This window comes from Lineus longissimus, chromosome 16 (genome assembly GCF_910592395.1).
Source record: "Lineus longissimus chromosome 16, tnLinLong1.2, whole genome shotgun sequence".
NCBI lineage: Eukaryota > Metazoa > Nemertea > Pilidiophora > Heteronemertea > Lineidae > Lineus > Lineus longissimus.
The window spans coordinates 5,278,128-5,299,963 of NC_088323.1; the positions used below are offsets into that span (position 1 = coordinate 5,278,128).

General features: G+C 42.3%; 1 protein-coding gene across 3 annotated transcripts; it reads left to right on the plus strand.

Moving 5' to 3' along the window:
- Window positions 1–185: 185 nt before the first annotated feature.
- LOC135500321 (tubulin monoglutamylase TTLL4-like) lies at window positions 186–20,745 on the plus strand. 3 transcript variants are annotated; one of them, XM_064791711.1, is made up of 15 exons: window positions 186–301; window positions 1,490–3,299; window positions 10,003–10,103; window positions 10,370–10,615; window positions 10,845–11,032; window positions 11,325–11,519; window positions 12,000–12,082; window positions 12,213–12,341; window positions 12,765–12,887; window positions 13,028–13,126; window positions 13,265–13,525; window positions 13,949–14,060; window positions 14,368–14,578; window positions 15,081–15,234; window positions 17,248–20,745. In XM_064791711.1, exons 2-15 carry the CDS (start codon window positions 1,585–1,587, stop codon window positions 17,396–17,398), a joined length of 3,768 nt encoding a protein of 1,255 aa, XP_064647781.1. In that variant the 5' UTR covers window positions 186–301; window positions 1,490–1,584; the 3' UTR covers window positions 17,399–20,745. The 3 variants fall into 3 exon arrangements, with proteins under 3 accessions (XP_064647781.1, XP_064647782.1, XP_064647783.1); XM_064791712.1 differs by lacking the exon at window positions 17,248–20,745 and adding an exon at window positions 16,055–17,203; XM_064791713.1 differs by lacking the exon at window positions 17,248–20,745 and adding an exon at window positions 15,479–15,637.
- Window positions 20,746–21,836: the final 1,091 nt, after the last annotated feature.

A 21,836-nucleotide genomic window follows, 5' to 3' on the forward strand; every position in this document is an offset into this window, starting at 1 on the left:
AGGCCTGACATCAAATGATCACCGTTGACGACGCTTGGAGAGTGATCTATCCCAATCGGGAGACGGGCACCTGCCAAGAACGTTTGTATTAGGCGCCCTGATTGGATGAAGTTTACGTTACCTCTCTTCTAATTGGGTAATTTTAGTCACGTGGTACAATGTTGCCTTGGTTCAGCAGTGGAGTTTACAACATGGCTGCACTCTTCAAAAAACTTGGATTTCTTTGCTCCGATTTCTCGTATTTTCATAGCTGAGTGACAATATCTGATGATTAGAAAATTCTTACAGTTAAATTTAGTTGGTAAGTTTCTGTCGGACTGTCCATCAAAGCCGTATTTTTCATACTGAAGAACTAGTTGTTCTCAAACGATGTCAAATCAGATCCATCGATCGGTCATCAGTACACAGTTTTCTATACTTCTAATTTCGCCAGTCCCCAAGGCGACCTCCTCCTGTTGACACTGACGGGAGTCATCTTAAACAGTGTCCACTGGGTTGTAAGGCATTTTCAAAGTTGCAAGCCAACATGGACGATCCTCATTTATTGTCAAGACCTTGTCCGACATGTTGACTTGTTGTGGACGTGACACTGTCGTGAGTCACTGACACTGTGTGTGGGGGGCGGGGGGGGGGGGGGGGGGTTACACGCCTATTATTTTGGTGCAATTATTAATGTTATGTCCGCATTATTTGGGCTCTGGATGGCGAACTACTGGTCAGATTTCTTTTCTTTTAAGTTTGGTTTTTTATCCTTGCCTCAAAACCAAACAGGATTTTAGGGGATCAAATTCAAAGCCATTTCTGTATGAAAACCAACATATCTCATGTTTCACTTAGTTTGGGTCTTTAGCCCTCAGGGCTTTGCTTCGAGGTCATCATCAAAATCGAAGAGAGACAGCGGTGATGAACCTTCTTTCACAGGCAGCTAAAGAACGTTATTTATATAGTAGCCGTCATTTTGTTGCAGAACAGAAATCTCTAAATGGCAGCAGCCAGCACTTGTGTGGGTTCATGAAAAAAGCAGCATGATTGTGCGGGAGGTGTTGTGTAACATGTTGCTATTTCAGTCCATAGATTAGCAAAAACCATGATGGTTTCTATGGCAGCAAGTGATGGACTGTGAAAGTTGAACACGCCAACTTCATTACGTTTTATCACAGTTTCGTGATTGATTGAATTTTGGTTGACGCCGATCAATTTCCTAAGTGCTAGGTTTCAGGTGGTGTCGTAAACCATAATATAACATTGTTGCTAGAGGAACATGTGATATGCTTGGTTACAAAGTTGGCTATAATTTTCTTGATGACAAGTGGTCCGGATGAAAATGTCTGAGATCAATGCTGTGGTGTTAATTTGTGTGAAACGTTATCACTGAAACATGGAAAATTGTGTTGTGGTTTTTAAACCTGTTTGCGTTATCCCCATTCTTTCAGGAAGATTTGTTTGAAAATTATTAAAATTGTGTCTGATCTTTTTGTTATAATTTCAGATGCCTAACCTCTTCCTACTGCAGCCAGCGATGATGGATAAAATAAAGCGTAGCATTAGATGATGCCATTTGAATTGAAGTGGTAAAAAACTAACATGTCCGGAATGGATGATTTTCGCAAGCAGCTGCCATTGCGGCAGCAAGCGGACAAACCTGTCCTCAAGTACAGCACGATAAGCTCACCGATAACGAATCCAATGCCTCTCTTCACCCAGGCAAACTTACAGTCTTTAAAATATGGTGGGATCTCAGCACCATTCCGCGAATTGCCAGCACGCAATGCTCAAATCAATATGGATTCCATCGCAAAGTTGGGATATTCGTCCCCAACGAAAATCAGTGGAAACCCATATGCTCGGCCGCTTAGTGCCAAGGACTTGGAAGGAAATGTTGCCAACCCACAGCCGGTACTATCTCCGCAGCGCCAGAATTCAAATTCGAATTTCTTTCAAAGTTCTATGTCGGTGTCACCAAGTCGTGTCCAACCCACTCCGTTTACCTCTAGTGCCAGTAACCCCAGTATTGCCACCAGTGCCTCAATACAGACGAATAGTTTTATGCGACCGCAAAGTGCTTTACGAGATATTTCTGACAGTCCGCCAAAATCCGACGTTTCGGGACCTCGTCATTCTATTTTGCGACCACCCTCTGCCGCTGGTCGTCCGGCAAGCCAAAGTAGTTCAAATTCCCGACATTCCGTTACTTTTGCTGACAACTCAGATTCAGACAATAACAATTCAAACAATTATCCCCTTGCCAATGGCATCATTCAAGAATCTGACTCCGAAAATGAAAACATACCTAATGGCGAAACTGCGCTCAATTCTGGAAATGGTAAGGACGATGGGTCAGCGGGAGTCGCATTGAAGGAAATGATCCTACAGGCCCCAACACAAGTAAAAGCTGAGGAAAAAGTTCGGCAGCAGACTGCAGCATCGAGTGAATTCATGCGGAAATTTGCAATGAATGATGCTGGCGCTAAGAACTCCATCCATGCGACGAAAATGCAGAACGCGCAGGTGTACGTATTGAAGACGGAATTACTTGACAGTAAACAGCAGTCACATGCTAACGGCGCCACTACTGTGAATTCCACGAATGTGACGAAGAGTTACAAAATAGAACAGCAACAGTATAACAGTTTAAATAACGGCGCTTACGTAAATAAAAACGTCACAGCAGGGAATAAAAATAACAACACGATAAATGCATCGCCGACGAAAATTTCACGTGACAGGGATATCATATTCAGACCTCCGAGCCCTATTAGTACTCGGGAAGCCATGACTGGTTCGCCCCAGCCACTTGCGAATAAAGTCCGGAACCCACGGTACACTCCTACCAAACCGTACAGTGAGGTCAGCGATCTGACGACACAGGAGAATATCAAGAAAATCGATCCAGATGAACATTCCAGTATTCGAAGCACAAAAACTGAAGCAACCGCTATACACATTCCAACTGATACTGTCTCTAATTCGAAGGACCATTTCACGTCACCGGGCCTTATCACTAAACCGCCAAAGTCTGGCTTTGCACGTGGCGGTACTCAGGCGCAGCCACAAGTCACGAACGCGTCGAAACAGGATGGGACGGCCAAAAAGATGCCTGTAACAAACACGGTGACTGGTACGATATTCTATCGTAAAGGCTCGAAGGGTGAGGAGCTTTTGCACGAGCAGCGACCGAAGGCAGATGGCGCACCATCGAAGGCTCAGAAACTTGAGAAGGCGGCGTCTGTGTCCAATGATGGGGAGGAGTGGGAAGATGACGAAGACTTTGAGGGAGAGTCGGACTCGTACCCTAACAGGTGAGTTTGACATTGAAATTAGCAAAACATCGTAACTGTAATAGGTCCAGTTCTGTCTCTCTGTGAATATCAAGGGCCAGAAATTCAGTTCCTGCAAAATCCATTCAGAAATCAGTGCCTAGTTGTTCTTTTACCTTGGAATTATTGCATTCAGTTTGTTCTTGGTTGGGGTGAACATGTCTAAAATGTGACTTCCTATCCTACATGCAGTAAGAAATTTGATGTGTCACCAAATGTAGTGATCTGCTTGCTAATTATGCCAAAATGACTGTCCTTCACCTGTAGTTCATGTAGTTCAATATTCCATATCTGTACAATTTTAATGATGCTGAGATCATCGCAAAACAGCTAAATAATGTAAACTTTTTTTAGTTATCACTGTGGATTCTACCAAGCGTGGAGTTGGACTGAATCTACAACCAACTTGTTAAGTTGGTAGGTTTGAGCTTCTTTCTCTGCATGGCATTCACATCAGGAAAGTCCCAAATCCTTGTGCATGCCAACCGGTTTATTTCCTTTCTTAATCTAAATTATTTTAGAATGTTTCAAACAATTTTCATCACAAGATACATTCCAGATACCTTACCTTTATCATCATAACAATCAACTCTCCTAAAGGTCTATATTTGATTTCAGGGGTTTAAATTCTCTGCATGGCATTCACATCAGGAAAGTCCCAAATCCTTGTGCATGCCAACCAGTTTATTTCCTTTCTTAATCTAAATTATTTTAGAATGTTTCAAACAATTTTCATCACAAGATACATTCCAGATACCTTACCTTTATCATCATAACAATCAACTCTCCTAAAGGTCTATATTTGATTTCAGAGGTTTAAGTTCCACTTTTTCCAAACGTCACAATCACTTGACTGAGCATGCGTAGCATTTTCACACTGTACCCAAATTCCTCTGAGTGATGGCAAACATGTTATCATCCCCCTTCCCCCTCCCCTCCCCGTGATCCTTGGTCCTGATTCCACAGACTAAACTGTAAATGTCTTTGACAGTCAAGATATGCTAATGAACACAGAACCTAATTCTCCTCATGACCCAGCAGGATAGCAGGATTGCTCAGAGGACTGTGGACCGCCACAGAGTTTGTGTGTGACGACAATGGATTATAATCATGGTAATATGGACCAATGTCAAAATTGTGGCACACTTCTATAGAAGAATCATATGGTGAATGAATTTCACGTATTAGCTTCTGTACTGTTCTATTCTATGGATTTTGTACACCGTTGAATTGGTTTCCAATTCGTGATTGTATGCTTGTGTCCTAAGGCTTGTTGGTGTCGATATTTTCAATGGATCGAAAACATCTTGTGGTCAATTCATGTCATTGGCGTTCAATCAAATATAGGTCAACAGTACACGAGCTGAGCTCTAAGTGGGCTCATTAGGTACATTGAGGCAATTTGTATTGTAGGAGGAAACCTACGCTGTATGATAGAGTCTCCCCTTTCATCGCAATACATGCAATAAAAGTTGTGAGGCACCCTAAAAAGTCGTTGACGAAAAGGGGGGCGCCAACCGCTGGATCTGCCATTGCTGTTCACATAATTGGACAGCTGCTCTCGATCATGTTACTTGTGACATACTGTATTCAAATTTTTTGAAATGAGGTCTAAAGCTTGCCTTAGGAGTGTACACTGAGCTCCCACTCTCAGCGTAACTTTTCTCATATTAGGAACATAAGACGTCAAGTAAGCCGTGCATATGTTTGAGGGCTATTTTAACTGTCCATCAGGTGGTATTGAAATTATAAGCACAAACTTTCGTGTAGTGTTTGCGGGATGTAAAGTTATGATCATAATGCAAACACGAGATTGGAAGTTTGTTTAGCAAGGATTATAGGCCTACCCAGCAGTAGTTGGTCTAATGACCAGCAAGCCCTAGCCCCTGGTTATTTCAGTTTAGTAGAATGCTAGTTTTGTGATGGATACAACTTTGATTCTATATAAAACGTATGACATTGTATGATGGCGTTTTTTCTTAAAACGTTTCGTGATTGATGCTGGGCTTTTTGCGGTGAGTTATCTTTTGTTGACCACGGCTGGGCGTCCACCCTGCCTGTGGTACAATATCTTCAGTTGTGGCCAAGATGAAGTTGCCTAATTGTACCTTTGAGGTCTTGCTGTGTTCCCTACAGTTTTTCCCCGACATCCACGTCGGTGTCTGCAGGCCAGAACTAATCGCAGACATGTTGTTCTTTGCTTCGTCAATATTTGGAATCTATGAATTTATGATGACTTTGAACTTTTGGCAGCTAAGTTCATGCATAGTCATTCCAATATATTGGCTAATTCCTTCATTTTTGGTCGTGAACGTGGGGAAACAAAAAAATGTAGTCTGGTCACAGAAAGGTGTCCTGATTACAAAAGTCAGATTCAATTTAAATTAACCATTTGAGACCATAACCACTGTCGCTAATAGAGATGTGGTCCTGCTAACAGAGGTGTCTGCTAAGGGAGGTTCCACTGTACTCCCAAGGAGCTTTTTGATGCACAGTTGACTACGCCACAGACGCTGTCTAGTGTCAATATTTCAATATTTTAGTTATAAGTGGAACGTGCCCTTCTCAATGGGTTAACAGCGCCATCTCCCAGGGCGACCAATCGATCCTCGAGGGAGGATCACGCAGGCCTAGTCTTCTACATCAGTGATGTCTTAACCAGGATTATCCCTCAATTATCCAAGGCACTTTTTCTGCCGGCCTATTCGTTAACTGAGAATTAGGTTCTGATCTATGAGTAAGCTCGCATTTTTGTAAGCCTGACAGTATTGACAAAGTTGTACAAGACCTAGGTAGGATCTTTTTTCCAACCCACATCATAATTTTCATGTGGGATTTTCAGTTTTTGTGTTGTTATGGCGAAGTGGGTTTGATTTTGTGTACGGGTCTATGACATTATCGACAAGATGTCTGAAAAGGATGTGTTTCGGATAAATATTTTAAATTTCTATTAGCCACTGGAGCCAAATGGGAAACAGCTCTGGTCGATTCGGTCCTTGTTTACCAACTTTGACAAGGTGTTTTTTTGCGAAAACGCAAAGCAATTCAGAAGTCCAGGCTGAATATTCATATACGAGTTTGTCAAAGGTTTGCGTTGTGGTGCTTCTTTTTGTCAATGAAGTGTTTGTCTCTAAACAGGCCGTCGCCAGGAATAAGGTGGTCTTCTACGACGAGTTCAATATTTGAGATTGGTCTGTGAGAAGACAGAATACTAAGCAGGACTGTGGTCGGTGTCCCAACACTCATAAACATTATTCACCTCCCTATAGGCTTCTGGTGGGGCTAAGATTATGGTGATTTAGAAAGTGCTCTCTTGCTGTGACCATTACATAGCAAATGGAGATTTTTTCCAGAGTGCAACACGAAACTTTGAATTTTCAAAAGGCTCGGGAATAGCAAGCAGGCAATTAGTTTGTTTTCGTTTACAGAAATCAAATTGGGAACTGTTTAGATTGAATTGAACGACACCCTACCTGGATATCGTTACAAATTTGCTTCTTCAACTTGTGTTGTTACACAGGGCATCAATAAAGAGAAGAGTTGTGATTCTGTTACCTTCTCTGAGCATAAAAATCGTACCAGCAATTTCTTTTCTTCATATGTCTACAAGTTCGGAATAACTTTGGAGATGAAAAATTGAGGACTAACTCATCATGTCTTTTGTGGATTCTAGTTGTTGACAAACAATTGACTCAATATTTTCTCTTGAATTGTTGATCAATGATGCTGATCGGGGCACATGTTCGTGGGAGTAATTTGTTGTCTGAATGGCGCGCCAGTGAAATGTTCCCATGTTGATTAAAACTAAGAAGCGGCCTGCCTTACGGTTGCCACCGCTTTACGGGAAGATACGAAATAAAGTCATCCCGAGGACATGTGTTGTGCCGCGGAAAACTGCGGCCAAAAGAAAGAAGGAATTTTCATCACTTCCTAGTATTAGTAGGTAGGTATTGCAATGAATCCTTTGGATGATGTGAACTTGCATCATATTGCTGCTGTTTTGTTTGGCCTGAAAATTGCAACCTTCGAATAATCAATAAGAAATCTCAGTTCAATCACGGCACATTATATGACCAATCAATGAGAAATCTCAGCCGTTGCCATTTTATCGATAAACCAATAATGCAAACAGTGGGCGATAAGAGTCGGGATAAATTGATGTTGGCGTTGCTATTGTTAGGTGATTCAATAAAGAACTCTCAACCTGCTTATTGTAGTTGGATGGTTGCCTGTCGGCCCGTGCTCTGGAGCCTGGTAGATTTCTTGAGGTTAACACTGCTGGCTACCACCCAATAGGGCCTGGGTTCAATTCAATCTCGGGGAGAACCTGAGATTGTATTTCAAGTGTTAAAATGGCTGAAATGAAGGAATACATCAAATGTGTATGACATCCCTATCTAAATTATTGACATGCAGGGTGCTAATGCTAGGTAAGGTATGTCCGCTAATAGACGGTGAAATTGGAACTCTCAACCTGCTTATTGTAGTTGGATGGTGGCCTGTCGGCCCGTGCACTGGAGTCTGGTAGATTTCTTGAGGTTAACACTGCTGGCTACCACCCAATAGGGCCTGGGTTCAATTCAATCTTGGGGAGAACCTGAAATTGTATTTCAAGTGTTAAAATGGCTGAAATGAAGAAATACATCAAATGTGTATGACATCCCTATCTAAATTATTGACATGCAGGGAGCTAATGCTAGGTATGTCTGCTAATAGACGGTGACATTGGTTTGGTAGCTCGCGGGTGAAATGCGTTGCTGTCGGAATACAAACATCTTATGTTTGAATATAAAAGTTGACTTTTCATGCTAATGAAAGTAGGCACTATAACAATGTCAGGCCTACTTATGTTTGTTGATTTTAGCGGAGGGAAATATAAGCCTGCCATTTTTAGTGGTCAACACTACGGTACCAAAAGTGTACGTCTGTGGATATAGTTGTGGGTACTCCTTCTCAATTTGTGGACTTTGAAATTCTGACATTTGCTGTTGGCAAATTTGTGTGATTTGCGAACAATGCAACCAATTTTCATGTAGGTATTATTGAACTTATCATATCTCTGAGTTAAAGGTAAAGGTTTGTTGTTTGCTAGGCGATAATATGAAAGCCTAAAAATAATCTCTAGTAATCTCATTTCTGTCATGGCTCATTTCTTTAGCAGAGCAATGTGGTGTATCCATTGACAAATGTTCATTTTACCTGTGGTGTTAACCTACATCGTATTCTACGATATTCTTTTAATGCTCAATGAACCATGAATAAGGTGATGATCCCATTCCCCTGTTGATCACAAATGAAGATTTTTAAGTGAAAAGAGGAACGTGACATTTTTTCGATCAGCTTTGTGACAGTACCGCGTCTTAATAGCCAAGAGTTCAAACCACTGGTCCAATGAACCGTGATTAACTCATCACTGCTGGGTTATTGATGTGCTTAATGGTAATGCAATTCAATGACAATTCCGCTACAAATTTCGAATTTTTACGGACTAGTGTTGATGCAAGCCTTCAAACCTGACTCCGTCTCTGTAGTTCGTGCATACATGTACTATGCCCCATAATCACTCACCCATTCCCCCCTCACAAATTTCTTATGAAAATTCAAACACATCCTAGGGGCAATTTTTCACCTCAATTAGTTTCAACAGAACATATACCCAGAAGGAATTTTTTTCTTTCTTTTCTATTGAGTTTCTCGTTAGTTCATTGATGAGGATTTTTAGTAGACATAACAATAACACTGTAATGTTGTTGCAGCTAAATGTCCAATAAATATTCAAGCTATAAAATAAATTTTAAGTAGAGGCGCAGGGCACTTGATTGTCCAGTATTAGCATGTAAGGGTCGGCAATAATCCTGTAGGGAAAAATCTGATCTTTAAAAATTGCTGCGACATTAAATCGCTCATTTACAGTGGTCGTAGTCGATATCAACCCTACTAGTGGTTCCCTGTTTTGCCTGCAGACAAGAGATCCTTCTGTCGCACGCAGCAGCGATTATAATTGCAGGCAGCTGTGATTTAAAGCGATCTTTTTTTCTTGAGTACTGGTTACACCCACGTCATCTGAGGGTGACTGTGTGACATGCAAACACACCTATTTCATCTAAGGTTAAAAACCACTGTGGCGAATATCTCCAAACTCCTCCAGCAATATCAATCTGAATAAACATAATTTTCGAGAATTTCTTGTTTTGTCAAAGCAAGCTTGGTATTGATTTGCTCTGAGGCGATCTGAACAGGACATAGTTTGAATCGCCCACATGCGATGGAACACCAAATCAACATTTCAATGTCACGATTATTTCTAGGTAATAATCAGTAGCACAGACTGGGCAGTTTGAGATGGACAGCATTGAACACAGGAGAAGAAATCTTATGTGATTACTTATGTTGTGATGATAATCAAAATTCACCTTTCAGACCTGCTCCCTTATGAAGAAGAGAAGAGAGGAATACTGGCCAAAAGACACCACCCTGACCACAAAGCTCTTGGGCTCAGTCGTGGAACTCTCTAGGACGGCCGACTTTTTTATCGAAAACGGGCAAGGGTCTCAAAAATTCAGAAAACAGAAGAAGAAGAAGAAAATTTGCCTGTATTTTCAGTGGGGAGATGTACAGAATAAGATGAAGTAGGCCTATGATTTGCTCCTTTTGTGTCTAATCATTTGACTTGTTCCATTCGCAGTGAACGCCTTCCTGGCGATGGTGAAGCATTTGAGGAAGAGTTTGACGACGATGACGATGGCATCGACAATCTTGACGATGACTTCGTTGATGGCTCAGACGGTGAGTAAAAATGATATCACAGCATTGGCCCAGCACATCTGTAACAAGGATGAGCCATTCAGTGCTCTTCCTGTACCTTAGTCGGTTTTAAAGTGATTGATGCATCATCAAGTGATCATCGAGTCTCTGAATGAAACCCTAGTGGGGCCATATTGGCCACATGTTCATCAGGCCATCAGGAAATCTTCTTAACTTTGCCACTGGAGTAAACCTTCCCCTCACCGATTTGGCAAACTGTGTTTTAATTGTTTCACTTCCGGTTTCAGATGAGTCCGCCTACTCCATCACAAGTGGAACTAGTCTTTCCCGCCAGTCCTCTGCGCGTGCGCGTGTTCACTCCGCCACAAAACGCCTCATGCACATGTCGATCAAAGATGGCGACCGACCGAGCACTGCCACCAGACGTCCCACATCGGCAAAGTCATTTGACGGAGAGTTACAACCAGCTCTCTCAACTAGTTTATTCACCAATGTGCCTCCAACAGTGAACTTTGTGCCAGAAGGGGATAAAGGTTTGTATGACTATGAAATTTGATTTTGATTGATGATATAAGAAGAAAAATGCTTGAGTGGCTGATCAGACTCTCCAGATCGCACGAGATGATTTTCTCCGCTCTGAGAGCTCGAGACCGCACATCAAGTGCTTTAAGGCCGGAGAACATCATTGAGTTATACTCATCATCAAAGATACTCAGAACCAACTGAGATGTCGTGTTGATATTTTTCATATTCTATTTTCAGTTGAACAACTGCCATGGGACATCCGCAAGTTGTTAAAATGGCGACTGAGTCCCATTACGCCAAACATTGTCAAATCTACAATTGGTCGGTCAGGTTTTCGAATCTCGAAGAAGAACTATGACTGGTTGGGGTGCTGGGGGAAACACATGAAAGCTCAGGGTTTCAAGGGAATCAGGGAATATCAGAAAGTAAGTCCACCTCTTCTTCTTCTTCTTCCCCTTATTCTTCTCCCCTCCTCCTCCTCCTCCTCCTCCTTCTTATGCCACAGAGCCGCAGAGCTTTGTGGTGAGGGTGGTGTCCTTTTGCTAGTGATGCTATTTATTCTTCATCAGGTCTGAAGCGCATGCACTGGACCCTATCTCCGTCTCAAACTGCTCGGTGTCTCGTCCGGTGGGGTTTTAAGTTTTTCCATTATAGACTATACAGGCACCAGATATGGGCAGTCTTGCAGAGTCAACTACAATACTATTACACTTTCAGATGAATCACTTTCCGGGATCATTCCAAATTGGCCGCAAAGATCGTCTGTGGCGTAACCTGTCCAAGATGCAGTGCCATTTCGGGAAGCGAGACTTTGGCTTCTTTCCTCAGACGTACGTGTTACCGTTTGATATGAAGCACCTGAAGAGGGCGTGGGAGGACGGTGGAACGAAACAGAAATGGATCATCAAACCGGTAAGTTTACCACCGTCTCCATGCCCTATAAGGGCACTTTTGAACCCCTTCAATTGACTGCCTCTCCAATGACAACAGATGTGTCGTAACTTGTCACAATTACTTGAACCCAGCGTTTTTAGACAGTGGCAGCTCTGGTTCAGATACCCGTTTATATTCCTGGGTGGAGAGAGGCAAGTCAGACAAAGAGACCTGGCTACAGTCTTACTCAGACTATGGGATCGAATCAGGATCAGGGATCGAATCAGGATCAGGGATCGAATCAGGATCAGGGATCTCTTGACCGCTTGTTGAGAATCTGAGCTACCATACCACAGCAGCTTCGAAATGTATGGTTGAGGTCACTGATGGGAAGGTAGCAATTGCTGGTGGGGTATCCTAAAGCTCTAAAACTTCCAAGAAGGACAGAAACTTTCTCTGTGATTTCATATAGTAAATTATGGTGCAATGATGATGATTCTGTTTCAATCTTTCCTACAGCCTGCATCCGCGAGAGGAATTGGTATCAAAGTCATCCACAAGTGGCAGCAAATTCCGAAGAGAAGGCCTGTGATTGTTCAGAGGTAGGAAGATATTCCAAATGTTATATTCAAACAGTTCGCTTCCCGTCATTGCCGATTAATCCAACTGGCCATCCCATGTTGCAGATTTCGGTTTCTCCTACCGAGTGTCAACCCTAACTTCCCTTTGCAGGTATCTGTCTAAGCCGTACTTGATCAATGAGAGCAAGTTTGATCTGCGAATTTACGTGTACGTGACGAGTTACGACCCGCTCAGAATCTATGTGTTCGAGGATGGACTCGTCAGATTTGCTTCTCAGAAGTAGGTGATAAAGTAACTGTCAGTGTTGTGTTGCATTTGACAGCGTTGCTTCCCTTCGGGTGCTCCGGTTTCCTCCTACTTTATATTACAATATTGTTATAGAGCTTATTATGTCCCAGTTCACGCTCAGCTCTCAACCAAGTTCCGCTCTACTTAGTTGTCATTCATTCATTTCAAACTACAATACATTTGAATTAACGCCCTAAAAGTCGGTCTCTGTAAATATTTCCAAAGGGGGCACTAGACATTTATGATAGTCCCTCGACCACATCATCAGTTGCAGTAGGCTGTTCATGCAGTTTTAGAGACCAAGAAGTGCGCATGTAAATATCTATGGTGTCACAAATGGTCACGAACCAAGATATGCATATCCCCAAACGCTGCATCCAAATCAGTGTCTATAACCACCGTTTTATCTTTCAGGTATTCTAGCTCAATGAAGAACCTTAGCAACAAGTACATGCATCTGACCAACTACAGCATCAACAAGAAAAACAATGAGTACCAGGCCAACACGGATGAGACCGTCTGCCAGGGTCACAAATGGTAGGTTTGCAACTGTTCTTAACAACTTTGCTGCAGCAGCCATTCTTCTCACACTTATAAAGGCACAAAATACCTTTCAATGGTTAAGTCTCGACCTTTGCTGCAGGAATGCCAATTTCAAAATACCGTCTTATTTCCAGGGGTCTCAAGGCGTTGTGGGTGTACATGAAGAAACAGGGAATCAACACTGGAGTCATATGGGAGAACATCAAGGATGTCGTCATCAAAACCATCATGTGGTAAGAAGCAGTTTTCCAAAAAGTTCTTCAGCCTAATAATGCATTACTCCGGTCAGGAGACACCCGTTAACATCGCACATTTTTCAACATCCAAGTTTTTGAAAATACTCATTTCATCTTCTTCATTTCGTCTTTCAGTGCGGAGTCGGCCATCAATAGTATGATCAAGGCCAACGTAAGGCGGCGCTACTGTATACACGAGTTGTTTGGTTTCGATATCTTCCTGGACGAGAATCTAAAGCCGTGGATCATCGAGGTGAACATTTCACCGAGTCTTCATTCCAACTCGCAACTCGACATCAACATCAAGGGCAACATGATCAAGGATCTGTTCAACATCGCTGGGTTCCTTGTTCCGGATAAAAACGACGTGGTGCCGGTTGGTGTCTCGGATAACTGGTAAGTCTGTTTTGGTTGGTTACGGTTGTGGTTGAGGGGTTATACCAAACTGGAGGTATTGGTTGTGTCACCAAACTCCGCAAGGATGCCGTTAAATAAAATCTCCACTCAAGCGATGTTTGGTGAGACGACCAATACCAACAAGGCCTTTTGGCCTGTGCGAAGAGAAATGTGAACCCACTACAGGCTTCTTTCTACTCGTACAGGGTCTGTTAGTTGCCAGGACATCTACCCCAGAGACAATGTAATGGATCATGCTTAACTGTCCCATCCAAAGGATGTAAAGAGCTGGATTTTCAGGCCAAAAGGCCTGGGACTCGACCCAGTTTCTGCCACTTGTTAAACTCTCAGCAGGACCTTGGGTCTCAGGTTATGATATCAAATTTTACCCTGACTATCTATCTTCCTTTGATTTTCCAATAGCCGTGCGGAACCTTCAAACGATATCTGTATGGACAAGAGGTTATCCAATCAGCCATATTCAAATGATGAACGTGCCAAACATACATATTACTGTCAGAAACACACAGACGAGGTAAGTAGATAAGGAATTGAACAAAGTCGAAGCTGGGTTCAGAAGTCTTTGCCAGAGGCGATTCAAAATTTCAACAAAGCAGTGGTAAAGTGTGGGGAATTCAACACCTGGCACAGTTGGTTGGGTCATGGACACAGATTGATGTCGAAAATGGGTGTCGTCTTGACGTCACTGCACATCCTTCCACCCATGGAACAAATGCACAACTTTAAACTCCCATACTCCATGCTGTAACCTGGAAAGCCGGCCCTTTAAAAATATTGGGTTGAGTTTGTAAAATCTGATTGTGTCCTGATTTATTTCCCAGGCTGTGCGAGCAACAATCCTGGACATCTTGACCCCAGACGACATCCGTATGCTCATCGAAACGCTCGACGAGGACAACCACCGTGGGCAGTTCCAGCGTGTTTTCCCGTCAACCTCATCCCACCGCTACCTCAAACATCTCGAGCAGCCACGTTACTACAACCTCCTCCTCGACGCCTGGTGCCACAAGTACCACAAATACGAATCGCGAGGTAAACAACGAGATTCTATGTCAAAACCACGTCGGCCATCATTTGAGAAGCTCGGTACATCATTGTTTTGTCTATGTTTAGTGTAGTTGGGGGTGCAGTTCCACTGTCCTATGTTTAGTGTGGTTAGGGGCAATTTCAATGTCGTGTCTGCAGTCTCACCTCACCTGCTGTATGTGTCTTGTACCCTGTTTGATCAGAGGTCAGTTTCTTTCATTTATAAACCGGCCCACAAGCTGGTGACATGTTTTAGTCATCAAGGAACATGAGATTTTCTCATACTCCTCATTTGACTCTGTCATGAAACCTGAAAGCCGTGAAGACCTAGGAGCATGAGTGGATCATAAGTTTGATCCAAATACTAGACACTTTTGATGGTGACGTTTTTGAATATTATTTTATCACCCAGATAGATATCCCCACTGCCAAGCACTGAGTTCCACAAGCAAAGAGCGGTGACACTTCAAATTTAGTAGTTTTCAAGGATTTTGTAATTTTCTTTCAGGTATCAGCCTCTTAGATCAGTACTGCAGGAAAGGCCTTCATCTCGAGAACCCAACATCAGACCCTCATCACCAGTGGTCACCGCCAACTTCCACCCCGAGGACCCAGAGTGCTCCGATGGGGAAGAGTCGCGCTGATGCTGACCTCAGAAGCAAGTAAGTAGTGACTCCTGGTGGTCAATTTTTGACATTTGCTACGTGCTGGCTTGTTGTCGGAGCTTTGAAATCTTTGCCACCAAAGCGCACATGAGCATTTTAGATCTCTGTTACCTGTGATTTCAAATCGCTTGTTTGCAGGTACGTGTGACAGGAATCTAATTTGGGTCAATTTTGTTATTTCTGACATTTTCAGAAAACAGCATGCCTATGCAGGGTTAACCAAGCATTTCTTCTTTGCCAGGTTCATTCATCTGCCCAGCTTACCCGAGCTTATGTCGTTGGTTCTCCAACCGCAGTCTGCCATTAAGTTTCCGAGCTCTTCTTTCGAGTAGGAACCCTATTTTGACCTTCTGTCGTATGGGTGCTTCTGTTTTCAACCCACTTTAACCCTTTAGTCCAGTCAGTCCAGTACACAGTGTGTGACTATTGATCGAAAATGAATCTCAAAAAGCTAAGTTTTTCGGCCCTAAGCAAACCAAACCACCTAATTTCAGAATATTCGGCCCCATCTATTTAGTGGGGTTTACCCTTGCCAAGGGTTTGAACTTCACCTATCCACAACATTAGATCTAAGACTTTCTAGTCAATATGAGTACCTCTACGGGTGTAGAAGGGAAAAACTGAGGACAGAAACATTCTAGACTCTGAAGGGTTGAAGTGAATCGAACTTCTCCCAAACCACTGAAGCTCCCTCCCCACATGCAATGCTGATTGGAGCCACTAGAAAGATCTTCAGCCCCCCTGCACGCAGCAGCAATTAGTGCACAGAAGACAACTCTTAGATTATCGATTCTTTTTCCTTCATTTCTTCGTTTAGGTGCCGCTTGTCGCCTGAAATGCAGCAGCTACATGCCCTGACCAAAAGCTGCCGCGCGAAAATAGACAAGCACCGTCGAAAAGTTATTGTGCACTGAAGATGCCCCAGATCCTCCAAATGCCTGTATGCCTATCTCTTTCTTCCCTAGGTGCTTGTCGTCTCCTGACCTGACTATGCCAGTCTCCTTCTTACCCTAAACTTACTAACCAATTCCTGACCTCTTGGAATAAGGCGACACAACTTGACTAGGCTAACTAATTCTGTAGGATGCCCAAATCAAGATTTGATTTGTGCGGTAGTAAGTTCCGAGCTTAAGCTTGGCTATGTGGCGTAGATTCACTTAGGCATGTGACAATGCGCGGTGCACTGAAATTCAAGGGGGTTATTTGTATCACTCACTGTACAAGTGTGAGTAAGTGGTTTTAAAGACAGCTTCAAATTTTGCAATGAATTTGTCTTGGAAATGCAAATCTGGAAAGCACCTAGAATATCCTGGCACAGAAACCAACTACAGATGAACCCTTGGTTTGAAGTCACTTGCGCTCAATAGATTTGCATGATAACTGTCTAGTTTCAGTTCACCAAATAGTCCACTCAGATGCACCTAGAATGGACTCGTACATAAAGTATAGATATGTGTAGAGTGGAGCCTCTCTTTTATTGACACCCTCTCTACTAAGGACATTAGTTTTTGTTCCAAATTGGTTCTTTCCATTCAATTTGACCTCCCTAATCAGGACACCATTGTTGGATGGTGAGTGGCTGTATTCCCAGTTTCTTGGGGAAAGGGGACCCATTTGAAAATAAAGCAATGCTAAGAGGCTTCAGTGCCTAATATTTGATACGAAAATTGTATATATTTACTAATTACTTCATACTAATCCTAAAACTTTACCCAAAATGCACTGCGAAAATCAGAAATACACGCAAATCGCCAAAAAAGAGGTGCAAAGATTTGGTGATTAAAAGTGCATTGATAACTTCATCCTGTTTTCAGAAGATGGTGAAATTTCATCAGAATTGTACATCCATGTGTCAGTATTGGAGGGTTTCACGACGATCATTTTCATTCACTTCACGATTATGGTTGTATTATCAACGGACAGCCACAGTGAGTTGTAGAAACAAAAAAAAATTTGTCTACGAATTCTTTTCTTACATGTAGCTAAATATTCTCGCCGTTTATTTTTCAGTTCAAGCAGCTCCATAGCAAAACGAAAAAAGGTCGTCAGGAAAAATATCGGCCAATCCAGCAGCCTCTCATCATTAAACAATAATAACTCCAAAAGCGCCCTCCCACCTCGTCCACCTGTCAATGGCCAGAGCTCTCCGACGAAAAGTTGACTAGCTGTCCGCCTACCCCCTCTACAGGAATCCACAGAAAGTACCACCAAACGCTTGTCGTCTGCATTTCGCAGTAGTTTCTATGCGCAGACGCGTTCTCAGCCTTCAAGCGGCCGACGGCCGAGGATTAAAAAGACTGTCCAGAGTTTGGATTTGGGACGTTTGGAAGTCGAAGGAGAGACAGAGGATTGATTGAATCTATTTATCTTGAGGACGGGGGGTTACAGCAAATATTTGTAAACTTCTGTCTATATCCAAGAGAATCCTCTCACGGCAAATGTAACTGGGAACCCCTCAGCAAACTCTCTCAAACAAGCTCGCACCATCGGTGGGATTTGCACTGGTCTCAAGAGGAGATGAAATGTAGTGACCAAGAAGTCTCAAGTTAAGCCTTTTGGTCGCTATATCAGTTCTCAATGTGATACTGAATTTGCTCCAATATGTTTTATTCTACTTAAATTATTCCAGATCGACTTGATATATCTTAGTAAGATATGGGAGGTTTAATAGCATTCTGCGAAGTTACTATTTATAGCTCACAAGGTCATTTGCATAAGATATTGATGACGTTTTAGTCACGTGACAGTCGGACATCGACACTTATTTCTACGCATTTGAGCTTATTTCAAAGTCAATTATCTTTGACCCTGCATTGTTTTTAGCATGAATGATACCATAGAGTCAGAGAGAGAAATATTCAGAACAATTATGTAGTATTTCCAACACTCGGACATGTGCCAGATTGAATCTAACTGCCCTAGTTAGAAAGCCTGAATCCATTACGAAACCGCATGTTTGTCCGACATTGCCTGTAATTCAGCGATGGGGAAATAGAGGGCAGCAGCTGCAGTGACGTCATCTTCGCGGAATGCTATTCAATCAATGTGACCTTGGCTGATTGCACTCAGGATTACTATTTTGTTCTCCGATTGCACTCGGGTTGACAACAGTTTTCTTGAGTCTCACCAGGTGATGTTGTTGCAGCTTACTGCCAAGGTAAACTTACTGTGATACTGTTACGTCGGGGCTTGAGAACTTCATTGCGATATTCTGCTGGTCAGAAGAGTAGTACACATGTTGTGTGGAGTGTGACATTGCCATCTTTGGAAGATTTTGATTTCAGTCTCCTTTAAAGGGAACTGAAACCGCCCAGCCAGTTCGTATGACCTCGTTTTCATTTCCCGCGTATCGGGTGATCAGAACGAGGCATGAATGAAACATGGCGCCTAGCTGTCAATCATTGAGTGACGTCACTACTATGGAATTTACTACGAAAATTCATGAATGAAAGATCGCATGACTCACGTGATTCTCACATGATTCTCAATAATAACAAATTGAACTGCGCATGCTCGGGCACTGGGGGCGATGCTACAAATCTGAACTCGAACAGGAAGTTGGAAGTTTGACTTTCTCGGGCGGTGAAAGTCGAAAAGTTGAATAAATCACTCGGCGGTTCCAGTTCCCTTTAAGTGGTCAATTTGATAACCGTAAGGAACCTCAGCACTCTGTAGAATTTTTAATTTTCAAAATGTTATAAGGTACTGTAAACAGTGAAATTCTCTCTGGTGATTGTTAGCAAAGATGGATTGTAATGGTAATAAAGTACTCAATATTTCAATGAAGTTTTTCGAACCCTGTCAGACTTCTAGCATTTAGGTCTATGTACAATATGACACCATAACTTTTCAACTATGTATGTATGTATGTAGGTTGTAATGTTATAAATATCATTCAGTTTTTCCAGTCAAAATGTTTGTTTTGCGATTATTTTTTTTTCATCTTACAGGTCGCAATTTCTTGCGAAATCTTAAAAACTAATGTACCTGTGACAATTTGGTAGTATAAATTTACGTATAGATTCAGTTTCGTTCAAAACTTCCTCCTTATTTGGAAGAAAATCATTTCTGTGGTGGAGGTTGGCAGCATAGCTGAGGTAGGCGGATATTACTTCTTAGGAACCATTTAGAATTACTCATCTGTCATTCAATTGTCATTGTACGATTCATAGTCAGCATAATTTATTAGACATCTTAATTTTTAGCGCGTCCAAAGTATTCTTAGCATCAGTTTGCACTTAACGTTCAAGATTTTTAGCAAATATTCAAGAAGACACAAGAAATTGATGTTCATTTTATGAATGTGATCATTTTATCCTGATGTGAGAAAGAAACACTGTGCACTTCATGAGTCTGTGTGCACATTTGTTAAAGTTAAATGTATGTGTGAAGAACGATAAACAATGAAATTTCAAACATTTCAGCTGTATTGCATAAACTATCTACTATTTTAGCAGCAAATGCTATATTTAGGCTACCACCATGAAAAATAGCAAATTTGTCAACTTTTAGCACTGCGGAAACTTCACCGTCTACTGTACATTTGGATGATTCACTTGTATTAAGTTAATGAAAAAATGGTGCTTACCACTTGAATTTAAAGGGACAACATGGGTGTTGAATTTAGGTGGCCAGGAGGGCACTGGTTTTGCTTGAGAAACAACCAAACCAACATACCTCATGCCTAAGTTGTCCCTTTAATCCCTGTTTTCTGTGTTTGTTTTATGTGTCATATGAAGGTGAATTTTGTGTTTGTCATCTACTGTACTGTAAAGGTTTTTCCAACACCCTGTATACCATTGAAAGCTGATGACTCCATCATAAAAATTCTACTAACTTAGTTATTGGTCGTTCTGTGTGTATGTCAGTGGTGTTCGAATCTGAGAAGAACTATTTTGTATTCACTGTAACCTCGACCATTTTTGAGGTCAACGTCTATTTTTGAACACTTACATTTTGTATCGTATGCATGAAAATAATCATTTAGCGACCATGGGCTTTTACTGAAAGCGTCCTCTTCCGAGAAGAAAATACATAGATTCGGCGAATAACCAGTCCCTATTTTCGAAGATTTGTTGATAAATCGTGCAGAAGATCCCGTGGTCTAAGAATCATGTGATGATTTTCCCTGTAGATTTCAAGGCAAATTTCCATATGATTTTTAAAGGGGGCTGCAGGCAGGAGCCAAGTTGGTCAGATTTAGTGACACGAAGTAGCTGGTAGGGGTCTCTTATCTCACAGTACATTGAAACCATTCCTGCTTATGAGGAACGTATCACTGAATCAAACACAACCTGGCCCCTGTCTCCAGCTCATCACCTGGGGACTGCCACTTAGACCCCCCCCCCCCCCCCCGCTCCTGCCTACTTCTGTGTTATTCGCTTCACTGAAGAGGGGGTGGGATAAAAGATTACAACAGCCCAAGAAAAGTATGACAAATTCCTTTTATTCAAGAAACTGCTGAAGTTTTGAAATAAATAAATGATGATTTAGTGAGAAATATGAAAAGCGTCTTAAGTGTTTTTGCTAAGGATCTGAACTCAACTTCTCCCAGTTGCGCTATATATCGATATCAGTGGTAGGCCAACAGGACGGACAATATTTCTTCATGGGTGAGATGTACCACAGTCTTCATTGATCGGGACAGGGATGATATCCTCATGGGGAGGAATAGACCAGAAGGCTTTCTTAAGTCCCGGTGTAACACCTGTGGTTGTTCTTCATATCATGATGTTTCCATGTAACAGACAGCTCGAGAAATCTTGTAGCCCTTTTCATTAGCGGGAAACACAGTTAAACTGTCAATCTATCTTCAGAGCATTCTCAAACTTAGAGGGGAAACACTCAGGAATGAAAACTCTCAAAAACGTTACAGAGGGACTAATTGTCCGGGCAAGGAGGTTCGATTTTCCCCCTTGGACTGATTCAGTCAACGAAAAGAGACAATTCCCCCGTTTCGTTCAGTTCGACCATATTCTGTTAGGTGTCAGCACTGGTCCTTTACATGTTGGAGTAAAAGAAATGTTGTCCCTTGGGAGAAAATGTCATTGAATAGGATTTTCAGACTTGAACTCCCACTTGCACTGCAGGACGATGATATAATTAAGTGGTCTTGCCCACGCCTCGCGGCCTACTGGTTGTGACCCCGATTGTGACTTTGTCCTATGAAGACCGGTGTGACAGCGGATATAGTCCCCCTGGAGTCATAGTCCGGTAGCATTGTATTTGACCAATTAAGCAGCATGATCTATTGTACCTAACCCTAACCAAAACATTTAGCAATGCGGGCTATTGTTACACGGACTATCAGCCCTAGGACTACTATCCCCGCCACACCGGTTTCAAGTCTATGTTTCTACAGTAATTAAGTGGTCATTGTCCTCAGCTATACACAGGCCTGTCTTTGCAGCACAAGGAAGTTGGTGGTGCATACTTGAAGTCGCTGGCCTAAATTTAAACGGGAAGCAAAATGCCGACTGCCACATGATCTCTTTTTTGTTGCAGACGACCGACAGGCAATTATCTGAAACGCGACATCGTCATCACCAGTTTATTGATTTCGGTTCCATTGTCAGATTCAATTCCAAGCGCCCTAAAAA

Excerpts from the sequence above, each read along its gene's own strand:
- LOC135500321 (XM_064791711.1), top strand. The coding sequence starts at position 1,585 with ATGTCCGGAATGGATGATTTTCGCAAGCAGCTGCCATTGCGGCAGCAA. Across the intron at positions 12,342-12,764 it reads GTCAGATTTGCTTCTCAGAA|GTATTCTAGCTCAATGAAGA; the intron begins GTAGGTGATAAA and ends TTTATCTTTCAG. Across the intron at positions 15,235-17,247 it reads GATGCTGACCTCAGAAGCAA|TTCAAGCAGCTCCATAGCAA; the intron begins GTAAGTAGTGAC and ends TTTATTTTTCAG.